Here is a 24,867-nt window from a genome sequence, read left to right as displayed (position 1 = left end):
TTGCCGTCATTATTCTTTATCATCCCCTAAAATAAGAAAACAAGTGGCCTTGGCTATCGCCTAAACTCCGGCCTTCGATTAATATCATTAAATAAAAGCAGGATTAGTCAGACCAAAATATTTGAGAAGTACATAAAAAATTAAACAAATAAAAAAATTTGGAGGATAATTGCTATGCTGAAATGGCAGAATCCACACCCTATATTCTTTCAACCAATACTTCCAAATTAAACCCCTAACCCCTAATTCTGCCATCCCACTTTCCAAATTCTAGAACCCTCCATCCCTCCCTTAAACCCATATTCACTCGCAACCCACACTCCAGTTATCTATTTCACCTCCCACCTAACCACGCGAAAGAGCCCCCCTTTTGCCTGTAATTCGATTCACCCACGAAGGAAACGGATTGAATTCAGACGAAAACATTAAGATTTTACCTGGGCTTTTTCTAGAAACTGAGAAGATGGCGCCTGTGTTGAGCAGAAGTCTGGCCTCCGCGGCGATGGCCGTAACCCCAAATATGACGTCCTTTTCTATCAATAGTGGTGGGAAGAGCAATAGGGCTTTGTTGAGAAGCGCTTTTCTTCCTAAGAGTGGGCTCAAGAACGCTTTTTTAAGGAGCGGATTGGAGTGGAAGGTGGAGAGGCGGCGGAGCGGAGTGGTGGTGAGATGTGACGCCTCCGCCGTGGCTGAGAAGGAGGCTCCGGAGAGCGCTGGAGAAACATATGAATATCAAGCTGAGGTGAATATCCTTTCCTTTTCATTTTTCTTTTTGCATTATTGTGTGGGAATTGAGAAGAAAATCATGTTTAGAGCGAATTGTATTGTTAAAAGCATTAATTTTGATAGTCTGTGATGGGATTGTGTTATGTCCTTTATTTATTGAGTATGGAAATTTTATGCGGTGCTGTTGGATGTTTATCTTGATTTCAGGTTAGTCGATTGATGGACTTAATAGTCCACAGCTTATACAGCCACAAGGAAGTTTTTCTTCGGGAGCTTGTAAGGTGAGGACGTGCTCCGCTCTCTAGTTTCTCGTTTTGTTATCTTGTTATTTTGTATTTCACATTGTGTTAGAGATTTTATTTTGAAGATGTGAATGTGTATGTACATGTTTAGAAGAGTTTGCTGCAATCTGAGCTGAGTTTTAACAATTTTGTTTTCTGCAGCAATGCAAGTGATGCTCTTGATAAATTAAGGTTTTTGAGTGTGACTGAGCCGGCATTACTTGGAGATTCTGGTGACCTAGAGATTCGTATCAAACCTGATCCAGACAATGGGACTATTACCATAACGTATGTATTTATTTTATATCTTTTGTAGTTATTGTAATGGTGGATTAGCTTAATATGGCTTCGTTCTTTTTCAGGGATACTGGTATTGGAATGACAAAAGAGGAGCTGATAGACTGTCTTGGAACAATTGCACAGAGCGGCACTTCTAGATTCCTAAAGGCGTTGAAGGTACTTCTTGTCATATTGTCTTTGGGCGTCCTTAAACCTTCCATGTTTGTAGACTTAACTAGCTAACCTTACATGTGAAATTCAATTTTCACTTGGTGCAGGAGAACCAGGACCTTGGGGCTGACAATAGCTTGATTGGTCAATTTGGTGTTGGGTTCTACTCTGCTTTTCTGATTGCAAATAGGGTACTCTTGGGTTCCCATATCCTCTAATACATGTTCTTGATAGTTTGTTGAATGTTTTCTGTTTCTTATGTTAATGCTGGTTTGATTAAAATTTTCACTTTCCGTTGTCATAGGTTGTTGTGTCGACAAAGAGCCCCAGGTCCGACAAGCAGTATGTTTGGGAATCTGTGGCTGATAGCAGCTCCTACTCAATTAGAGAGGAAACTGATCCCAACAAGCTCCTCAGCCGAGGCACCCAGATCACACTTTATCTGAGGGTATTTATCTTTTTATCTTGCACATTCAGATTTTTCCTTGTGTAAAATGTATAATTCTATTCTGTTTTTACTTAATTCATTTGGGCAGAAAGCTTGACCTACTCCCTGAAAGCACTGTGCAGATTCTTCAAAATGATGACTTTTCTGCTTCTATCCATACTAAGATTCTCATGCGATTTGTTCTTTTGCATTTGTTGGTAGTGGATGTTTTCAAGTAAAATCAACTAACTAATTTTTGGCTTGCAGGACGACGATAAGTATGAATACACCGAGCCTACAAAGATCCAGAGTTTGGTCAAGAATTACTCACAATTCGTATCATTTCCCATCTATACATGGCAAGAGAAGTCAAGGACCATTGAGGTTCGACTTTTATATCATGACTAGTAGGATTTAACTATGCGTTGTTGCTGATGGCACTGTCAAATGTTGTATAATTATATAGGACAAGCTGAGTCAATTGTTACATTTTTCTGTTGTAGAGTTTGTTCAGGACAAGCTTAACGCTGATGTACATTTTTTCAATATTTGGCAGGTAGAGGAAGAGGAAGAACCAAAAGAGGGAGAAGAAGTACCTGAGGTAATGGCATTTTAAATACAGTTGATTTTGCTTTTCCTCTTTTCAAGGATATGATCAACATACCAATTTAAACTTTCTGGTGCTTTTCCCAGGGAGAGAAGAAAAAGGTGAAGAAGACCAAAACTGAGAAATATTGGGACTGGGAATTGACAAATGAAACAAAACCTATATGGGTAGGTCTCAGCTGGAATCGATCTCATGTTTTTTGTTTTTTATCTCACATTTGGATCTTTATGTATGCTTTATGCCTTCCTTTTTTGTATTTAATATGCAGATGCGCAACCCGAAGGAAGTTGAAAAAGAACAATATCAAGAATTTTACAAGAAGACATTCAATGAGTTTCTGGACCCACTTACTTATACCCATTTCACCACAGAGGTATGAATGTTCATGTTGAATGAGCTGGTGAAACTTTCAGTGTCTCCGCTATAATTTTGATCAAGTACTTCTGCAGGGTGAGGTGGAGTTCAGAAGTGTGCTTTACATTCCTGGAATGGCACCTCTTAACAATGAAGAAGTTATCAATCCCAAGACAAAAAACATTCGTTTATATGTGAAACGTGTATTTATTTCAGATGATTTTGATGGTGAACTGGTGAGAACTCCTCTGTTGCCTTGAGACTTGTTAGATTTTTCTTGCTTTTTTTGTAAACCGAGCATGTCAAGTGTTTGCCCAAAAATAATTATTTAATGTCTCACAAGATATAGTTGATTGGGTTTGCCCTTATGATTGTAGCGTCCATATTTTGTTTTTGTATATGCTTGTGTTAATCTAAAATCAATCTGATGACCTGCAGTTTCCAAGATACTTGAGCTTTGTGAAGGGTGTGGTGGACTCGGATGACCTTCCCCTAAATGTTTCGAGGGAGATCCTTCAGGAGAGCCGGATTGTAAGGAAGTCCTTTCTTATCGCCAAATCCAAATCGTTATTATAAGTCGCTATGCCTTTTTAAATTAATGGATTTATTCGATTTTCTTGATCCAGGTGAGGATAATGAGGAAAAGACTGGTTAGGAAAGCATTCGACATGATTCAAGATCTTTCTGAGAGTGAGAGCAAAGAGGTTGGTTGGTTGTAAATGAATGAACAAATAATTAGACGCTTCTTTTATTGTTTTTTCATGTAACTTAAACCTATGGTGTTGATGTAATTTAGGATTACAAAAAATTCTGGGAGAATTTTGGTAAGTTTTTGAAGCTGGGTTGCATTGAGGACACTGGAAATCACAAGAGAATAACACCATTGTTGAGATTTCTGTCTTCCAAGAGTGATGAAGATCTGATAAGTTTGGATGACTATATCGAGAACATGGGTGAGAATCAGAAGGCAATCTATTACTTGGCAACAGACAGCTTAAAAAGTGCTAAATCTGCTCCTTTTGTGGAAAAATTGATACAGAAAGGCATTGAGGTATGTACACAAACTAGAATCGAGGAGTCGTACTTTCTCTTGTGACTAGTTATTGGTACGGGTTGTTGGGAGTGATGTATGAACTATGAACTAAATCCATTTGCTTGATCAGTCGAACATGCTCCAGCTTTTTTAGTCTAGGCACAGATCCATTACGAGTTCTCTGTGTAAATGATGCCTTAATCGTGAACTGGTTCGAGTTGAGTTCATGCTTTTTAGTCTGCATGTTCTGGTTTGTGTTGAGTTCATGCTTCTTTTTGTCATTTAATACGCCACACAAGCTAATCACTTAAATCTGCAGGTGCTTTATTTGATCGAGCCAATTGATGAAGTTGCAATCCAGAATTTGGAAACATACAAAGAGAAAAAATTCGTTGACATCAGCAAGGAGGATCTGGAGCTTGGTCAGTATCTCTTAATATTTATACTCTTTAAAACCGACCCCCCAGATTTAAGTCGATTTGTTAACTCACCTTGCTTCTACATAAAAATGAAATGCTTGGTTCTTGGATGAACTTGATACGACACTCTCAGCTTACATTTGCATCTGAATGATAGGTGACGAAGATGAGGTGAGTGAAAGGGAAACTAAGCAAGAGTATAATCTCCTCTGCGATTGGATAAAACAACAGCTTGGTGATAAGGTAGCTAAAGTGCAAGTATCAAAACGTTTAGCCTCGTCCCCGTGTGTGCTTGTTTCTGGCAAATTTGGATGGTCAGCCAACATGGAAAGGTGCCCTTTTTTAATCTCATTTACATATTTATTGATTTGGAAATGCTTATATAATCTTGTTTCTGATACCTACTCACCATTCTTTGATCCTCGAATAGATTGATGAGAGCACAAACTCTTGGTGACCAATCGAGCCTTGAATTCATGAGAGGTAGAAGAATACTCGAGATCAATCCAGACCATCCAGTTGTCAAGGATCTAAACGTATGATACGCATAATCCAAATTCAAAATCTAATCCGCTCTTTGTACATCTGATTTAATCGCACCATTTTCTTTTTGCAGGCTGCTTGCAAGAACGCGCCGGACAATTTAGACGCCAAGAGGGCCGTCGAGCTTCTATACGATACTGCCTTAATCTCCAGTGGCTTCACTGTAAGTATCAGAAACTTTCTAGATGAATCCTTTTTCTTTTTCTTGCCCTTGTAGCTCCAGCTCTTTTAAGGTTTATTCACACTTGCTGTTATAACAGCCTGACAGCCCGGCTGAGCTAAGCAACAAGATATACGAGATGATGGCGATGGCCCTCGGAGGAAGATGGGGAAGATCAGAGGAGGACGATGAGGGCGAAGGTGACTCGAATGCCTCCTTAGAGGCTGATGCAGGTGCGGCGGAGGCCGTTGAATCGCAAGTTGTGGAGCCTTCGGAAGTGAGGACTGAGAGTGATCCTTGGAGTGATTGATTTTTTTGCCATAATTGAAAGAAAAATGGTAGGGTTTCTGATTAGGCGAGACACAGTAGAAGCTGGCTTCAGAGGGAGGGGGAGAGGGAGATATCATGCGTGATGATGGAAAATTTTCTACGACATTCACTATCTTGCTATTCATGCTCGAGTTTTACAAGTTAATTATATATACTTTTTTTCTGTGGTTAATTATTGAAGAAAGATAACCTGTCGTGTGTGTCTGAGAGAGAGAGAGTAATAAATGGACTTATATATTGCAAGCCATCATCAATTCAATTGAAAGAACTGATACAGAAAGCGCTAAACAATAAATGTCATGTTACTATTTTGCTAATTATAAAATTAATAATAGAGTAATGACATTAATACATGTTATATTATGTATATACATTTCATCAACTATGCAAAACTCTAGTATGAAATAAATCTGAGCTATAAAGGTTAATAAAATAATAAAGTTTAAAGCTAGAGTCTAAAAAAGGGTGAAAAAAAGTTAAAAAGATGTGCCTAATGGGCTAACAGAAGGACCTATATATAGGCATATAGGAAAAATACAGTACAAAACTCAAAAATATATAAAAAAATTACTACCTTCGTCCCGCCGAGCTTGAGGCGTTTCTTTTGGGCACGAGAATTAAGAAATTGTAGATTAATATTTTAAGTGTGTTGTATAAAAGTGATAAAGTAAGTGAGAGAATGTAATAAAGTGATAAAGTAGGAGAGAGAATATAATAAGGGGTGCAATTAGTTTTGTAAATTAGTGCTTTAAATTGCCTAATTTTTGCCAAAAAAAGAAATGACTCAAGCCCGGTGGGACAGCCCAAAAAGGAATACGACTCAAGCTCGGTGGGACGGAGGGAGTAGAATTTAGGTTAAAGATGCACAAAAGCAGCGACCATGCGCATAAATCGTCGAAATTAACCTTCGGGGCTTTAGGAAATCGGCGATCGTCGTTTCGATAGCTGTTTTATGCAAACAAAAAAAATAGAGAAATCGACGACCATATCAGCGATTGGTAAAGTTGTTCTTCGGTCTTTCACAAAATCTACAATCACTAATCACTATTGCGCACAAATTTCTTGTTTCCGTCATATATTCTTTATTTGAACTTCGATTTGCAATCCGTTCACGTCCACGGACTCGTATTGAGAAGATATACAACTTTCATTTAGACCATTTTTCCTAATTTAGTCTGCATATTTTTGTAAATTTCACCAAAGTATGAACAAATATCACATTTCACAAGATAAAACAATTCAAATACAAAATAACTATCAAACACTCAACGCCCTTCAAAATTGACATTATAAGAACATTAAAAACCATGGAAAAGTGAGTATTATCAATTTACGGTCTTAATTTGCTCATTTTTTTTTGTAGTGTTAGACCGGAGGTTAAGATTATAATATTATTGAAACATGAAAATTGTAATGTATGTTTTTAAAAAATTATAAAATCAAACCGTAATTTATTTGGACAATTATCCCAATATTTCTCACACTAAGTTCTAAGAGAATGAAATTTTATAAAACAAATAATTCTTGTATATATAATATTTTAAAATACAACAAAAATTATATTATACAAAATAAGAGAGAAGACAGAGACAAATATTCTATTTTAAAACTTCTTACATGCATAACTCTTATTTTAAATACTCGATTTTTATTCATGAAAAAATTGCAACAATTTCTTTTTCGATCCGTCGACGAAAAATTTGTTACTTTCATTTATAGTAATAGGCTACACACAATTTCACTCACATTTAAAGTGAAACCCTTACTCCACTTACAATTTCACTCACATTTACTAAAAATGATCTTGTCCACAACGTGACAAATTGTTTTTGGACGGAGAAAGTATATTTTTATATATACTAGTACGCCTCCCGAGCGATGCACAACAATCACAAAATTAAATGATATTTTTAATAAATAAATGTAAATATTAAATGTTGAAATAGTTTAGTGCCCCAAATTACCAACAAAATAAAACTGTGTAACGTAAAAAGTAATGTTGGAAGGAATGTTATCAACATAATGTTAATAACATTGTAACCAACATGCAGCGGAAAAGAATAACACACAGGAATATTTTTTCACGGATTATAAATAACCCGTGAGTGCCTCAAGGCTAAATTCACTATGTTGAAACAACAATACAAAGTACAGATTTGGATCTCCTGGAGATCTATCTTTACAGATTTCCTGACTAAGATAAACCAACCTATTTACTTTCTGTACTACGATGTTGATACAACACAGAACCCAAATCAGCCGAATAACAAAAGTTAATCGAACAAAGCAAACAACCTGCTACGCTCCAATGGCCTTGCACTTCAAATCTTGCTCTCGACGTCCCGTCGATACAAAGATAGACTTTACAGATTGGCTGCCTAAGTCTACTTCGTCAAAGCAATCCTTGAAGAACCGGTGTCACGTTTGCAGCAGGAAAATGACGAGTTGGCTGTGAGTGAATGTTAAGTCGCTGATTTTGCACTTCCAAAACGTAAGGATGATTGAAGCTTCTTGCCGCATTTATAGGCCTTCATGTCGTGGTTGGTTTCATCCACTTCCCACTTCCAGAACCTTCCTATAACTGCTGCAATTCGTCTTAAAAAACTGCTAGTCGATCAGCCTTGGAATGTTGGTTACGAGATCATGGTTCCTGGAAAATAGGAACAACCTGCCCACTACTTTGAACCATACATAACCGCCTATCCACTTATTAGAAACGTGGTCAACAAGCATAAAACTGTTATTTCACAACCAAACAATAAGAAAACGTGAAAGGAAGGTAAAGATTAAATATATACAATTACCAATGGAGAGTCAAAGTATGGAATCAAAGAAGACTTCGGAATGTTGATTGAAACCCAGAAATGTTGACACCATGAATGTTATCAACATTCAACCCAACATTGAAAACACATATGTTATCAACATTGGTCCCAACATTGTCGGAGTCAACATTGACTCTAACAAATATAATTCGTATATATGTATATATATATATATATATATATATATATTGAGAAATTTAAAAAATGTAATTCATATTTCATTTGTAAATTATTTTAATCGTAAATAGATTTAAGGATGGGAAAGACAAATCTAACATCATCAACATGATGTTAGGGTAAGTCTACATAGCCTCAGTTACTCACTATAGCCCGTTATTTAATATAATAATGAAAATAATTTTAAATATATAATTTTGCCCTTATAATTCTCAACTAAAATTTAATTATTATGTTGTTCATGAGGTGAATATGTACTGGTGTATGGGGGAAGGGAAATACAACAGCTAGCAACTTTTGCTCGTTTTCTCATAGTGATTAACAATATATCAAATAATGAGTTTGTTCAAATAAGTGAATCAGTTAACAATCTTACTGACTGCTCGAAAGTTGGTCAATTAGACTCTTAGCTGTGATGTGGAAAATGGTGGTTAGAGAACTCACTAGACTGAAAATCTTAAGGTTAACTTTTCACTTAGTCAGTATTCAACAAGGATGATGTGAGAGCATGAAACATCTTGTAAGCAGAAGGATAAAAACACAATTAGTTTTTACATTGGTTCGGAGAATTCTCCTATATCCACAGTCCTGGTTCACATGACAATTCCTTCACTAAGGACTCCTTGTTTGTAGAGCTGCAAGAACAACTTGATCAGTCAAGTCACCTTAAACCGATCCCACAAATTACGCGGTCGTAACCGTTTAGCAATTTACGCGGTTGCAATACCGTTAACAACACTTACATGGTTGTAATTTCATGGACTTTCCTTTAGTTTTCAAACCTTCAACTTGAAGCTTACTAACTGACTACCTTCAAACTCTATCACTTTTGAGTGTACCGTTAACAACACTTACTATACTGTTTGCAAAACAATAAGTGTTTTCACGAGTGTGCTCGACTCTAGGCTGAGAGATAATATCAGGCCTAAAGTTTAAGGGAATGTATGCAAGCTAGATAAATGAATGTATCTTTTGGATAACAGACTCTAGCCTTTTTGAACACTGGTAATTCCCTTTATTTGAAAATGCGTCGAGCTCTTTGATGAAGATAGAATGCTTTCAAGCTCTTTTGAGATTTGAATATAACACCGTTTTCAGTATTCTTCTCATCTGAATCCTCTGGGGTATTTATAGACCATCTTTAAAATAGTTCCGTTGAAAGAGAACGTCTTCAAAAGAGTGGTAGTTGGCTTTGAAAAATAATCTCGTTGAATTCTGCGAATAGACATTTCTAGCATTCTACAGATCCATATAAGGTGATGTAGACATGTTGCACTGTTTCTTGTACCTTATTATCATTTTTGCTGAAAATGTATGATCTTCATTAAATGTCATATCTTGCTTATAATTTTGATTAGAAGGTCTCTTAACATCTTCAGTCAGCAATAATGATGGAGCAATTTCCTTGTTGTAAGACTTATGAATCAATATTCTGATAAGTTCTCCAGCACTTGTCTGTTCATATAAAAAATTGATAGATGTTAAAGATATGAACTTGAATAAAGTGTGTGGCATCAATATTGCAAAACGTCTTCTGAATTTTCCCAACATATTAGAATTATAAAAATACCCTTTTGATACATGTGAGACTTGTTTGGTACGTGGTATGGCAATATATATGATCTGTTTATCTGAGATGACTTTTACCATATATTATATTAATATCAAATTTGGTAGAATACATTAAAATGTATGTAATATATAATATGTTGTTTGATATGATGTATTAAGATTATATTTATATATAAAGTTTTAATTCCTAAAAGAGACAAATATTAAGTTAGCCGTTTTACTTAAGTAAAGGTTGATTTTAACCACAAAGTTAATAAAAATATAATAATGGTAGCCATTATTGCCTAAATGCCCTTATATATATTATCTACAAAAAAATCTAAAATTTTGATAGATTTCAAAAATCTAAAATTAACTTTTACAAAAGTTTAAAATTTATAAAAACAAACCAAAACCCTTAAAAAAGCCTCTCTTTTCTTAAACTTATGTCACCGCTACTGTTGTATTGCTTCTCCCTTTCACACCGCCACTTCTCCAAATCCCGCTTCTGTTTAGCACCATAACACCTTACTGCGACTCGCTTCCGCGTAAATCTCAACGTTTTTCGCTTGGTTAAGAAAATCCATAATAAGTTTTTGTCAAACTCCTGCAAAGACAAATTAGGGATCTTCGTTTACCTAACAAAGATCACCGATTAGAGCCAAATAATCCTTTTAGATTTTTGCGATCCATATCAAATAATTTAATTGTATTGAATTCACAACTAAACAAAGTTATTTTATAAATTCAATCAACCTTTTAGCAATCAAATTGCCAAGACTTCCAGTAATGAAAAGCTTTCCTGGATAAAGGGGAAAAAACTCTAGAATTTCCACAGCTTTTACTTGGTAGAAACAGATGGAGGAAGAAGAAGAAGAAACTGAACAAAAAGAAAGATGGCAAAAAACGAAGAGAAGCAAAAAAAAAAAAAAAAAAAAAAACAAACAAACAAACAGAAAAAAAAAATGAAAAAGGATATGGTAGTTTTTTGTTTTAATATGTTTTGTAATATTTTATATAGAATTAAAAAGTAATAAAAAAAGGTTAAAATTTTAATTGGAAAGGTAAAGTTGTCTCTTTTTTATAAAATTGACTAGCATTATTAATATACTGACTTTGCATATAACTAACACATTGAACTTTCACCAAATTCTGATTTTGCATATAAACTTTGATGAGAACAAAAATATACATCCCTGTAACACAAGAGAAGAGCATGCCAGTAGACATGAGGTCTACGGTTCGCAGAGCTGTTCTACTATCAAAACAGTCCTGCCTGGCTCGAGACATCGCTACGAAGGATAAGCAGATGCCCAATTATGGAAAGATCTTGCAGGTCCATCAATCTTTCGGAGCTGTTTGAGTTGAAGCCCACACCGTTGTAGCCTTCAAACAAGACAAGCCCAATTCCTCAAAGATAAAATCTATTTTATGAAGAGTCCCATAAAGATCGCCGATAGGTATCAAGATTGAAAGAAATCTCGAGAGGATCAAGATGGAAAGAAGAAAGATATGCATGAAGATTTATAGCCCTAGATAGAGTTTTATTCCTAATATATCTCTTTGTTGTTACTTAGGGAGATGTATTCAATTAGGATTCTACAAGATTTTTTTGAATTTTAGAAATCTAGAGGTATTCAATCCAAATTCTTAGAAATCCTTTAAAATCTTGTGGTATTCAATTAGGACTTTTAAGATTCCATCCAAATATAGTGATATTGAAAATTCCATTAACTTCTAAGGATTCTAATTATTAATAGACTTCTTAGGATTTCAAATGTCCTAGAATAAATAAAAAATCCTGCAGAAATCTCTTTTCTCCCCACAAGATTTTGACGTATTGCCTCTTTTGTTCTTCCTTATCTAGTCTGGCTTTTCTTTCTCTCTCTTGGTGCGAAATTGAAGGCGCAGAAATCTGTCACACCCCAATTCTTGAAGTAATAAATATAATCGAGGTGTGAATAATTCATAGAAATAAACAAGGGAAAAACCTTGTTAAAACCGAATAATAAAATATCAAGTCGGGCTATGCCTCTTTGGATCACAAGTTTTGTTTCATGCTTCTGACAACCGATATTAGTGAAGAGTCTAAGCTCGGTCAAGTATATCATTTGAAATTTAACATGAAGATCTTAAGTTGAGGAAACAAAAGACGGATATGAGTAATTGCTACAGCGGAAGTCTAAAATAGGAATTTAACCCTAGCCTCAGCTCCGTCCCGTCAGCACCAGCCAGTCAACCTGAAAACATTTGAAAGTATTTTTGGGCTAAGTACTAATGTACTTAGTGGGCATGCATTTTCTGAAACATTTCATATTTTCGTAAAGAGCAGTTTATCCAATCATACTTGACATAACTTAGAAGGTTTTAAATTGAAAGAAGTACTTCTAAGCATGTTAAAATAATTTCTTTCATTTGTGCGCACATGTCACGCTCCCTTTCCGTTACTCGCTGTGATCCCGGACCTTTTAGCCACCGACGGATCCATTTCTCCCATTGCATTTGCCCTGAGGACGTAACTCAGACAAGTTGAATTGACCTCGGGACGCTACCCAGACAGGCCTTACATGATACATGCTCCGGAACACATCCCGTCGAGCACCCTTATAACGCCTCTGGCCAGTGCCCGATGGAGATCAACCCACCAGGTCAGCTAGCATGTGTACACGATTCTCAGACAACATGTTAGATCGTAAGAGAACCTCAATTGATTAACTTTGCGAGCCTTAAACAGAGCAGAGTGCACATAAACATTTTATTGGATAAACAGTTTGCATTTCATTAACTAAACAGTTTGTAATTCTTTGAAACATTTAGTGCTTAATAACTCAATCATACTTTGTACATTTGGAAAGTAAGCCCACCTGGATAGGCAAAGCCTGAAGATCATAATCACATAAACTCGTCTTGGGAAAGCAGCGCTAATCCCCATGGTTCATAAAGCCTACAAGAAATCGCCCCAGCCCGACTCCAGCAGCCACGCTTCCTCGGCTGTACCCAGCACCGAGAGCAGCAGCACGTCGCACGACGCTTGACCTGGGCGCACAGCGCATGGTGCACAAGCACACACGCACGCGCAGCCCTCGTCGGCGCACACAGCAGCGGCCCCGTCTGCCCTCGGTCCGCCAGCAGCCATCCAGCCCGGGAATTTGTGCGTGCGCCGTGGCGCACGGGGCTCGCGCAGTGCGCAGCCCTTCGTGCCCTCGGCGCCCGCCGCCTCCCGGCTCTCCAACCTCCGTTCATTCGATGTTGATTCGTTGTCGTCTTCGTCTCGATTTTCAACAATTACAGATTACAACGAAAAAACAAATACAATTTGAAATCCTAATCTAACCACGGATTTTCTCGTGGTGAAAAACGATTACAACGTCAAAACGACGTATCCCACGAATCAACAGACCATGAAGAACAACAGCAGTAAAAACAACGCACATTATTAATCGTACATAAATTAATAATAGAGCCAAGAAATTAATCCTGGGCTCTGATACCAATTGAAGGAATATTAAATTAAATTAACGTTCCGTTTGCCCGATGATCGTTTCTTGGATTATTATTAATTTATCATACAACGATTAATCCTAACATGCTCCTATGAATTTAATTGCTGCACGTTGGAGTTAGAAATACCTGAAGAATTCAGAAGAATTCGTCAAATTCGCAGCTGAACATACCAGTCAGCTTCAAGCCTTTGTTTGAAGTCTCAAACGTCCTCAAAACGTATTTTGCCCAGAAATACGACTTCTTTGTCTTCGAGAGAGCTTTCCGTGGCTGCCTGTTTCGCCTGAATCGGAGTTCTGTGGAGGAAGTTATGGCCGTTCTCCCTAAATTGCCAGAACTTGATTTCCTGCGAAAATCTGACTCCAGCTCAGATCTTCTGAACTGTATCCGCTCAGCTTTCAACGTTGGATGGACAACGAGCTGTGAAAATCCCAAGAGAGAATTCTGCCTTTCACGTTTGGCGCCGCTCTGCTCTGCTCTCTCAAAACCCTAATTAATTAGTGTGTCTTTTCCTGAGAGCAGACAGCTGTATTTAAATAATTAAAATACGAAGAGGCGCCAGTTTCTTAGTAATAGGCGTGTTCTCTCTTTTCTAGGGCAAGGAGACTTTGGGCCAGTCCAGGGACCAGATACAAGGAATAAATATGGGCCTCAAATAAATTAATTATCCATGGTCAGTCCAGACTATAATTAATTTATAAATATTAGTTCATTCCACTAGAGAACCAATATTGACTTACCCCTTTTATTGCCGGTGATGAGTCAGGGCTTGTATTTAGACTTATTAAATCCCCGTATTTAAAATATCCGACATCCATTAATTAATTAGAGCTCTGACAGCTTAAATTAATTAATCTCTTTGTAATCCTTAAGCAGTACCACTCAAAACTTATTATTGCACCTGAACTTAATCAACCTCCAGGGTTTAGCGCAATAAACATTATTGAGCTCCTTAAGGGGATGTCATTATCCTATATCGGATACGGGTACTAATACAGATAATCAAATATCATATATTAACCACTATTACCCAAGATACAGAGTACTCAAGTTACTATATAACTCTCACTCATAGTAAGTCAAAGTGATATACGAATTAACATATATATATGAAATCTTATTAGTATTAAGATCTTATAAGCCACCGAGATCTTTGATTCTTCACTTAAGTCAGATAGAAGAATATATCTCACTGTGGTTCTATCAATACGTTATGACGTACCAGTATAGATAAGTAGCCAAGACAAATTACTTCCATCTATACCGCAGCCTAAACCAATAACTTGTCCTAGAGTTATTTCGGCTGTGATCATTTTATATATCTCTTAAGGTTATTCCAATTATATGGTCTTCTGTGATCTACAACACACCATATAATCTACTTATATAGAGATAAAGAACATACATATGCAATCATGAACACAATCAGATAGGAGATTAAAACAGTGAACATAGGAATCATTGTATACAAGCATAAAAGGTTCTTGCTTTCAGTATACAAATCCAACAGCCAGCCCGACTTAGAGGCACCCTTAACCAAAATCTCTATGAAACGTCAGCTGAATTAGTCCTTATGAAAACTCATCATTCTCTATTTCAGCTGCGGGTCCTCCTATTGAGCAAGCAGCGCTCATCACATTCATCACTCTCTCGAACCAAGAGCTAGATCGAGAGCTTTCTTCTTTCTTCTCCTCCAAGAGCGGTGCACCTTGCAATCCTTACACGATATCATCATTGCATTGCAGCACATCAGCCCGTTCTTCTTCAACTGCGGCCTCTTTTAAGGGAGTCGGAAGTTCATTCACCGCATTAGCTTCGAGTGGCAGCTTGTCCAAAAATTCATCTTCAATGGCCACCTCATCTAGCAAGTTGTCAAGAAACTCCTGTATTATTTCGTCCTCATCCGGGCATGTGCTCATCAGTTTTTCCTTAGCATAAGTTTGGCAAGTGCTCGTCAGAGCTGGTGGACTGGTCAGGGCTGGCAGACTAGGCAGAGTTGGGCTTGTCAGGTCTGAGCTCTGCAGGGCTGGACTAGGCAGCGCTAAGTTTGGAATGACTGGACTAAGCAGCGCTGGACTGGGTAGCGCTGAACTTGGCAAAGCTGGACTGGGCAGCGCTGCACTTGGCAGAGCTGGTGCGATGGTCAGAGCTGGAATGCTAGGCAGAGCTGGCAAAAAATTGTCAGCGCTGAAAATTTCCACTTCTTCCACATGGTCAGAAATCTCAATAAAAGAACATATATGCATTAAAGAAGTAGAAATAACAGGCTTCTTATCGAAAATAGAGAACGTTACCGATCTACCTGACCCGGCCATACTCAAAGTTCCAGAACCCACGTCAATGCGAGTCTGGGTAGTAGCCAAAAATGGCCAGCCAAGCAGCACAAGATGGCCGTTCTCTCCTGCAATGCCTTTCCCTTCATCAAGCACCACAAAATCTGCCAGTACCTTGATTCCTCTCACCGTGACTTCAATATCCTCCAAAAGTCCAAGGGGTTTGGTGATTGCACCGTCAGCTAGCTGAAGTCTCATGTTTGTACATTTAAACTCCTCCTCGTTCCTGCCCAATTTCTGAAATATAGCAAACGGCATCAAATTGACTGCCGCACCCAAGTCTAACATGCCCGTGAACTCTCCAGCTCTATCCAAACCAATACCAAGAATGTAACTGCCTGGATCTCCTTGCTTCGGTAGTGGTTTGGTTAGATCTACAATCATTGGTGGCAGAGGCGGGTTGGGACGTTGGACAACTTTCGGTGGTCTATATGGCGTAGTAGCCTTATGAAGATTCAGCTTTGGCCGCCTTATCAACTATGGCGCTCTTCTTAGCTCTGGCGCTCTTCTCAGCTCTGGCGCCCTTCTCAGCTCTAGCGCCTTACTCATCTCTGGTGCCCTTCTCATGCGTCGTTGTAGAACTGGATTTGGCATAGCTGGATTTGGCAAAGTTGGACGTTGCAGAGCTGGATTTGACATGGCTGGATTCGGCAGGGCTGGACTTGCCAAGGCTGGCATCCTCATCTGCTCTGTTACCTTCTTCTGCTCTAGTACCGTAGTCAGCTCTGGCGCTCTCATCAGCTCTGGCATCCTGGACAGCGCTGGTGGTGTTCTCAGCTCTGGCAGAGCAGTAATGGCCAGAGCCTGATGTAGCTGGTTCTGCTGCTGCTGTAGCTGGTTCAGAGCTCCCGAAAGCTGCCCCACAGTGGTCTCAAGTCGTTTGATGGTGGCTGCCTAAGACACCATATTTTGCTTGCTCATCTCCATAAACAATTGCATCGTCTCTTCTAAAGACGGTTTCTGCTTTTGAAACTGTGGAGCATTCTGAAATTGTTGAGCAGGCTGAAAATTCCCTTGCTACTGACCTCTCCATCCCCCATTGAAGTTCTACTTGCCTTGATTATAATCTATGCTCTGCGCAGGGACAGGTGCAACTTCCGTATGGCTCATCTTGAGCTGCTGTACTTCTCTCCTGATTGAAGCTAATTGTTTCTGCAGCTCGCCAGTTTATGAAACAGCGCTGACCTCGACATTCTTTCCACGCACCGACTTTTGTTGAGAGCTCTCCGCTGATGTGTTGAATATTTCCTTTAGCTCTGCTGCAGTCTTCCGAGCTATGTTCCCTCCTGCAGTGCTGTCCACCATGAATTGGGCATTTGCACTAACCCATCGTAGAAGGATTGCATCAACATCGCATTGGTAAATTGATGTTGCGGGCACTGGCGGAGGAGTTCTTGAAATCTTTCTCAAGCTTCATGTAAACGCTCGTCCGATCCTTGGGTGAATTCCATGATTTGCGTTCTGAGCTCCTGAGTTTTGTGGCTGGGATAGTACTTTAGCATGAACTTCTCACAAGCTTCTCCCCAAGTGGTGATGGAGTTGGGCGGCAGAGTTAGCATCCACGTCCTCGCCCTATCTTTAAGTGCATAAGGGAGGCACTTGAGCTTTAATTGGTCCTCAGTGAGATTCAGCAATGGGATGGTTTTCACTTGCGTGCAAAAATCGCGGACGAATTGTAGTGCGTCTTCACTCGGCATCCCGTGGAACAGAGGTAGCAGACTTGAATCATTCGGCTTCAAGTTGTAGTTTCTGACGGCGGTGGGAAGCACAATGGCCGAAGTGTTAGTGTCTCCTATGACGGTCCTGGAGAAATCTCCCATGTACTCCATGTTGTTAAGTGTCGTCTCTTCTTTGTTGTGTTAGGCTAACTTTTCTTCTTCCTTGTCATCAGCACTGGACTCGTCAGCACTGGAATCGTCAGCGCTGGACTCAGCAGCATTGAACTCGGCTTCTTCCTCCTGTAAGGACTGCTCTGTATGGTCAGAGACAGAGCTCGCTAGCAGCTCTGGAGGCTTTTCTTCTTCCGTTTCTACGGTCTGCTCTGGATTTGTTAGCGCTGGACTTTCCAGCTCTGGACTCGTCAGCGCTGAACTACGCACAACACTAGCAAACGGATTAAATGCACCGGGTGGAAAGAAAAGTAAAAACAAAACGTAAAGTAAAGAAAACAATTAAAAACTGAAAAGAAAGTGACACAACTAAAAAGCCTAAAACCTTCCCCGGCAACGGTGCCAAAAATTTGACTCAACTAGAAACACCTCTAGATTGACTTGCAATAGAACAAAGACATCCTAGCAGTGGTAAGTTAACCCAATGTCGTCTCTCAAGGAAGATCTTTAAGGGCTTTTAATTATGTCACAACGAAAGCAGTAAACTTGGATAGAAAGCGGTAAAACTAAACTAAAGCTTGTAAATTAAACTTAACTTAAAACTTAAACTTAGAATTAACTAGGCGAGAAAGAACAAAGCTAAAAACGTAACAATAAAGAAACTATAAACCTAGGCATGCTTTAAACGATTAAAGTAAAGACAACTTAAGAATTAAATGTTATTTAAACTAGCAATGTAAATACTTGTAAATTAAAAGCTTCTAATCTACTAGGCATGAAACTAAAGTGCAAAATTTAAAGGAAAGCATGAAAACGCATAATTGAAATTGCAGAATTGAAATTGCATAATTTAAAGAAACACATAAACGTAACAAAGTAAGTAAATTAAATTAAATACTGAAATACCGTAAACGTCACAAAGATGAAATTGCTGTCACTCAATCCCAATCTTCGAAACAAAACTAAAGATAACTAAACTTTGAAAATAAACTAGAACAAAAAGTAACTAAAACTTGAAGACTAAGAAAGCTTGTAAAACCTAAACTTTGGTTGCAGCGCTGGAAACTAAAGATTAGGGCAAAGATTAAATTCTAACTAAGTGCCGGAGGCAGGAGATGTTCTCTTCATTCACGTTCAAGCCCCCTTTTATAGACTTCATTCCAATCCTAATCATCATCAAACTCGCCTTGCAAAACTGGACTCTTAAGGAAATAGAATCGTGCATTCAAAGGTAAGTCCAGCTGTATCGTGCTTTGCAAGTAATCTTAGCTCTGGCGAGAATTGTAGCTCTGCTCTGGACTTAAGCGAACTCTGGTGCATCAGCTCTGGAAAGGTAGTCATAGTTGGAAGTCAGCTCTGGCAAGTTCAGCTCTGGCGGTCATGGCAGAGCTGGAAGTCAGCTCTGGCGAGAAATCGCCAGCTCTGGAAACGTGTTAACTCTGGCGGTCATGGCAGAGCTGGAAGTCAGCTCTGGAAAGATAGTTTGAGCTGGAAGTCAGCTTTGGCGAGTTCAGCTCTGGCGGTCATGGCAGAGCTGGAAGTCAGCTCTGGCGAGAAATCGCCAGCTCTGGAAACGTGTTAACTCTGGCGGTCAATGCAGAGCTGGAAGTCAGCTCTGGACTTGTCAGCTCTGGAATGTTCAGATCTGGAACTTTAGCTCTGATCTGACAAGTTTGTTCTGCTCTGGAGAATCCAGCTCTGATAGTGAAGTTCAGCTCTGGCTCTGGCATATCCGCGCAGCTCTGCGCAGGCTTTTCAGCTCTAGCGCCAGCTTTCGCCTAAGTACGCCATTCTAACCCAAAATCTCCAAAATTACACTCTTCCATCTATCAAATCTAAATCTCCTGCAAAGCATAAAACAAACCTATAAACGCACCAATTTTCAGGATATTTAGCTCAAAATAAACACATGCAAACCCCCAAAAATACGAATAATTAAGCATAAATCAATATATATATATATATATATATATTATTAATTTTTTTCACCTACTATTTAATTTATTTCAAATTAAAATTTTAAGCATTAATTGTAAACATGATAGACATGGATAAAATTACAAGTATATATGTATCTGTCTGAATTTATTAAACTCTAATGAACTGAACTTTTGTGAAATAAAACCTGTTGGGAACTTAATTGAAATATCATAATCCTTGTTTTGATGATACCAAAATCCATAGGCCTCAATTGTAATAGACTAGAACTGTTTGAACTCAAGTGTTAGAGTTCTTTTCTAGTTTAGTCTGTTGTTCTAAAGACTGGAGGACGAAGGACTGAAGACTGAAGTTGCCAACTGAAGTATCAGTTGAAGAATCAGTCCGTAACTGATTACTTAATGCGTGCCACGTGGATTCAGCGGACTGATACTAAAGTCAAGTATCAGTTAAACATTCTTCCTCGGACTGAACCTCCAACGTTCAAAGGAAGCCACGTACTCCAAAAGTACAGCCGCATTAAATGCAGAGATCTCAGGATCATCCCTCTCTGCAGAGGTCATTCCTATTTGGTGGCTACTTTATCAGAGACGTCACATCTCCTGCTCTTCAACATAGCCGTTCCCACCAAACAATGAACCTCGAAGATTGAAGCCTTAGCCCAAATTCAAAAAGCTCTCCAACGGAAGAAATCTTGAAGACGTTCTCCGCCAACGGATCTATTCAAGACCTCTCCTATAAATAGCGCTCGAGGATCACTTCAATCTTCACCGATTCAACGACATAAGCTGAAACTCTGCCAAAATTGTTTCTCAGCCAAAGCTTAACCTCCCCAAAGCTTGAATCGAAGAAGAGAATACCAAAGCCAAAAATCAGTCACTGCTGATTACATATATTCTCTTAGACCTTAGGCAAACCCTTGTTTACCCAAAGCCTAGGTCAAAACTAACTCCAAAGAACTTGTTCTTTGAAGTTTAGTTGGCAAGTTTTCAAACCTCCCTTCGAGATACAGAATCGAGTGTTTGAGTTGAAAAGGAGTTCAGGAAGGTACTCTGACTCCGTGAGATCCTAGTGCAGGTTCGTGCTAGGAGTGAGAAATCCAGCGCGAGTGAAGTGTTGGTACTGAAGATTGGATCTTCAGTTGATTCGGTTGTGTGCACCCGGCAAGCATACGGATAGGTTTGCAGTGCACCAGTTAAGCACTTGCGGAGTAAAGTTGTTGGTCTGATCAACCGACCGTGGATGTAGGAAGGGTTTTCCGAACCACGTAACAATCTCTGTGTTATTTACAGCTTTCAATTTTACATTCTTACTTGTGCTGTTTCAATTGATAAACTGAATACTGATTAAATGCAAAGAGAAACCTAAGACTAACAACGTGCTCAACCAAGGCTATTACGAAACAAAGTTATTTCCGTTGCGTATGTTATCAGTCTGACTGATCTATCCTCTGATAGTCAGGAAGACTTATAACATCTCTGTTTTAGCAAACTCGACTGAAGCCTTAACGTGCATCAGTTAAGTTCCAGTGACTTAACTAATAACTCCTTACTGAAGAGTATTTCAGTATCAGTCGTCAACCCTGTTTGGTCAAAACTCCTTTCAGTTAACAGGCGTCTAAGTTTGCATGTAAAGTTTCATTTTGATCTCTATCTTGAGATCCCTTTGATTTTGAAGAAAAATAGCCTATAAGTGTATTCCCCCCCCCCATACACCTATTCGAGACCCTCCGGACCTAACAAAACCTATTTACATGTATTCTAAAAAAAAAATCCTATTTACATGTTAACTTAGTGATCAAACTATACATAAGTTTCTACTTAATTTTGTGAATTCTAATTATTTATGTCATATCATATCTATTGAATTACTAAAAAGAGTATGAAAATAGCATAAATTATTATAATGAATTTCATATATTATACACAAAAATCTATAATATAAAGAAATACTTATACGATATATTCAATGTATTATTTTTAATACTAACTCAATTCTTAGTTAATTGTAGCCACAAATTTTTTTATTCAAAATTAAACAGCATATACAATCAACAAATTAGAATTTATTTCTAAAATATGTATGCATAAACTATTGCTTCGTTTATGCTAAATTAGATCCACGATTTACATTCACATCTGAACAAAGATAATTTTCTCTTATTATTTTATATGCCATGACAATCAATAAGTGCTAATGACAATCTATGTCCAGGACATTTCAGTTTCATTTCACGGTCAACTTTACATTTGATGCGAATGATATTATGCTCTTCTTTAATTTTTGGGTCAAGCCTAATGATTAAAAATTACGGATTAAGGCGAAGGATTAAACTTGGACGAAAGAATCAAAGAAGAAAGTCAAGGCTTACGGAATTCAATCAAGATTCAAGGACGAAAGAATAATACAAAAAAAAGAGTTTCAGTAGCGCATCAACTTTAACACTTTAGCTCTGTCAAACATCAACCTTGGCTGTCGCAGCCCGCCCTAACTAAGGATAGTTAAGCCGAGTGATCTACGACTAGGGATGGGGTTAAATAATAAGGGGGAGAAAGGGGCATCATTTGGAACCGTAAAACTTACTCAACTTAAGAAAACTCGTCATCATATCTCATTAAACAGTCTATGAAAGACAAAATAAAAACTTAATTAATATAATTAATCAAGTTGTACATCATAGGAAACCATTCTCTTAAGACTCAAAGTATGACATAACATACTATAACATCAACATCATTTTGCAGCGGAAAGTAGCTAGACATATGTATGAAGACATATTCTAGACAGGTTAACTTCATTTATTAACAACCCTGGAGACTCCGCTCATTGCAGCACCATCACCACATCGGCTCAACCTGCACATTTAGAAAACATATGCAGGACTGAGTACAAAAGCACTCAGTGAACACATGCCAAACATCTCATGCATATAAAGCTATAAATATTGTCATTGCCGTTCTCATGCAAAACATAAGGGATTTATCTAAAAAGCCTTATGTTCGATAAACTCATTTTCATTTCTCAAAGTTGTCTGCGCAGACTTTCTCATCAAGTAAGCATCATATCTGTTAACTCATGTACTGAGAGGGAGGCCTCTCTCTGCAGCACTGCAATCGGCCAACCTGAAAGCTGACTCACGATCACTGTGTACACTAATTCTACCTCGCGTAAAACCGATATCATTTCTCATACAGATAGATAACATACTAAAATCTCAAATATTTTGGCAATGCAATAACTTCAAAATAGGTTTTCAGTTCATCATACATCAATAATTAAAATGCGTAAACATCTTGATTTTAGCGTAGAAAAGCCCACGTCATTGCGTCTCTGCAAACAGGTAACGTCACTCTCTCTCTCTCAAGTCGTCACTTCCCAAACGGACCTTCATCGTTATGAAGAATCGATGAGAAGAAGGGTCATCATAACAGAAAACTCACTTACTAACTTAAACTCAAATAAGGGAATTAAAACTTAACACTTTAAATCCTAAGTCTTGCCAGCACTGACTTGGCAGCCAGAGCTGACAACTCGACATAGCTGGACATCTCATTCCAGCGTCCAGCGCTGACTACTCGACATAGCTGGACTCTCATTCCAGCGCTAACTACTCGACATAGCTAGACTCAGCAGCCAGAGCTGGCAACTCGACCGAGCTGAACTCAGCAGCCAAAGCTGACCAACCCGACAGAGCTGAACTCAACAGCCAGAGATGAACTCAACAGCTATAGCTGAACTTCAACAGCCAGAGCTGAACTCAACAGCCAACAGTCAGAGCTGAACTCAACAGCCAGAGCTGAACTTCAACAGCCAGAGCTGACAAGCTCGGCAGAGCTGAAATCCACACGTCAGAGCTTACCAACCCGACAGAGCTGAATTCCACCACCAGAGCTGACTAGCTCGGCAGAGCTGGAATCTACACGCCAGAGCTGACCAACCCGACAGAGTTGGATTTCACCGCCAGAGCTGACTAGCTCGGCAGAGCTGGAATTCACGCACCAACTCAAAAAGCTCAACACTCACTCAGCCATGCTCAACAAACAATTGGTCCTCATGCTTCACTCATCTAACATTCCTCAAAACTTCTAACTTAATCTATCATGCTCATCAACCATCCTAGAACACAAATACATACAAACATTCTTCATGCAACGCTCATAACTCACGACCAATTCAGCCATGCACTACAAATATCATACAACTTTCATGCTTGAAAAAATATGAATTTAACATTTAACAATCCTAGCATGCTCCTAAGCACAAATATCAAGTCACAACGATTAAACAAAAATCGAAAGACGAGCTATGACGACGAACATAGACGGGCTGCCCTCATGGGTTTCATAGCTAGGGTTCGAACCGTTCTTAACTCTTTCATTAAACATGCTCAACAATATGCCAAGAACAACATACTAAAAACTCACGACGATCCGACATCGTTTTAAAATAAAGTCGAGAAATTGACGTTTTTCGACGTCGACTAATCTCGAAAATCTAACCATCAAAACGTAGGTAGAGATGACTCTTACCTAGATATGTATTCGAAAAGATGATCGGGGCTCGTCTCGGCACTCAAATCAGAGCTCAGAAGCTCAAGCTCCAAGCTTTAATGGAGTTTGCGTGTGATGTGTGTGTGTTTAGTGTGTGTGCTGCGTGAGTTGTGTGTTTGTGTGGCTGAAACAGCCGCCAATTAATAGGCAAAGGGGGCTTGGGCGGTTGGGGGGTGGTCAAGGTAGGTAGGTCTAGATATTTTAGGATATTTAATCCTTTAATCGTTAAATATCTCGTCTCGTCTCGATTTAACAATTAACTACCCATACTCTTCGTTACTCGTCCTCTCAACCTCTCCTCACTTTCATTACACTCGTAATTCTATATAAATATAGAAAACTCAATCTCGTTCTCGAAATTCTAATAAACGAGCTCGGTTCATTTATCGAGAAATTCTGATTTACTATTCACTCATCGTCCAAAAATAAAAACTTTCATTATTGGACTCGTATCGAAAAACTAAGAATATTTCTCGACGACGTGCACATAAGATTTTGAAAGTCGACAAAAAGACAAAATAGCAAAAGATTACTATTCATCGTCGAAATGTTAAAATTTCAAAAACGTCTTAACGGACTCAGATCTCACTTCCGAGTTCACCGTTCTCATTCAAATAATTATCTCAAATTATTCAAATACTCAAACTCAAATACGGATATAAAATCTCACATCATCCACACATCATCTCAAGAACATCTCAACAACTGTAAAGATAACAAGAAAACTCGAAATAACTTCTCATCTCTATAAAAAGTAATCAAACAAGGGAGCTAAACCTTAATTACTCAAACTCAAGCAATTAAACAAGTCATCAAAAGCTCGGGTATTACAT

The 24,867-nt window shown here is 38.5% G+C and overlaps 1 protein-coding gene across 1 annotated transcript; it reads left to right on the top strand.

Annotated features, from left to right (window-relative positions):
* Positions 1 to 181: 181 nt before the first annotated feature.
* LOC130995925 (heat shock protein 90-5, chloroplastic) lies at positions 182 to 5,502 on the top strand. The gene is made up of 19 exons (XM_057921427.1): positions 182 to 742; positions 934 to 1,007; positions 1,170 to 1,295; positions 1,370 to 1,463; positions 1,565 to 1,648; positions 1,762 to 1,905; positions 2,152 to 2,268; positions 2,441 to 2,485; positions 2,578 to 2,658; positions 2,760 to 2,864; positions 2,941 to 3,081; positions 3,284 to 3,376; positions 3,472 to 3,549; positions 3,642 to 3,896; positions 4,198 to 4,300; positions 4,455 to 4,629; positions 4,728 to 4,833; positions 4,914 to 5,003; positions 5,101 to 5,502. The coding sequence occupies exons 1-19, from the start codon at positions 464 to 466 to the stop codon at positions 5,308 to 5,310; spliced, it is 2,400 nt and encodes a 799-aa protein (XP_057777410.1). The 5' UTR covers positions 182 to 463; the 3' UTR covers positions 5,311 to 5,502.
* Positions 5,503 to 24,867: the final 19,365 nt, after the last annotated feature.

The sequence above is a fragment of the Salvia miltiorrhiza genome, chromosome 7, assembly GCF_028751815.1.
Source record: "Salvia miltiorrhiza cultivar Shanhuang (shh) chromosome 7, IMPLAD_Smil_shh, whole genome shotgun sequence".
NCBI lineage: Eukaryota > Viridiplantae > Streptophyta > Magnoliopsida > Lamiales > Lamiaceae > Salvia > Salvia miltiorrhiza.
This window is presented reverse-complemented; position numbering and strand designations above follow the sequence as displayed.

What these genes read in the sequence shown, in the direction of transcription:
- LOC130995925 (XM_057921427.1), top strand. Translation starts at nt 464, where the DNA reads ATGGCGCCTGTGTTGAGCAGAAGTCTGGCCTCCGCGGCGATGGCCGTA. An exon ending in ATGAAACAAAACCTATATGG is followed by an intron (nt 2,659 to 2,759) that starts GTAGGTCTCAGC and finishes TTTAATATGCAG; the next exon opens with ATGCGCAACCCGAAGGAAGT. An exon ending in CTGAGAGTGAGAGCAAAGAG is followed by an intron (nt 3,550 to 3,641) that starts GTTGGTTGGTTG and finishes GATGTAATTTAG; the next exon opens with GATTACAAAAAATTCTGGGA.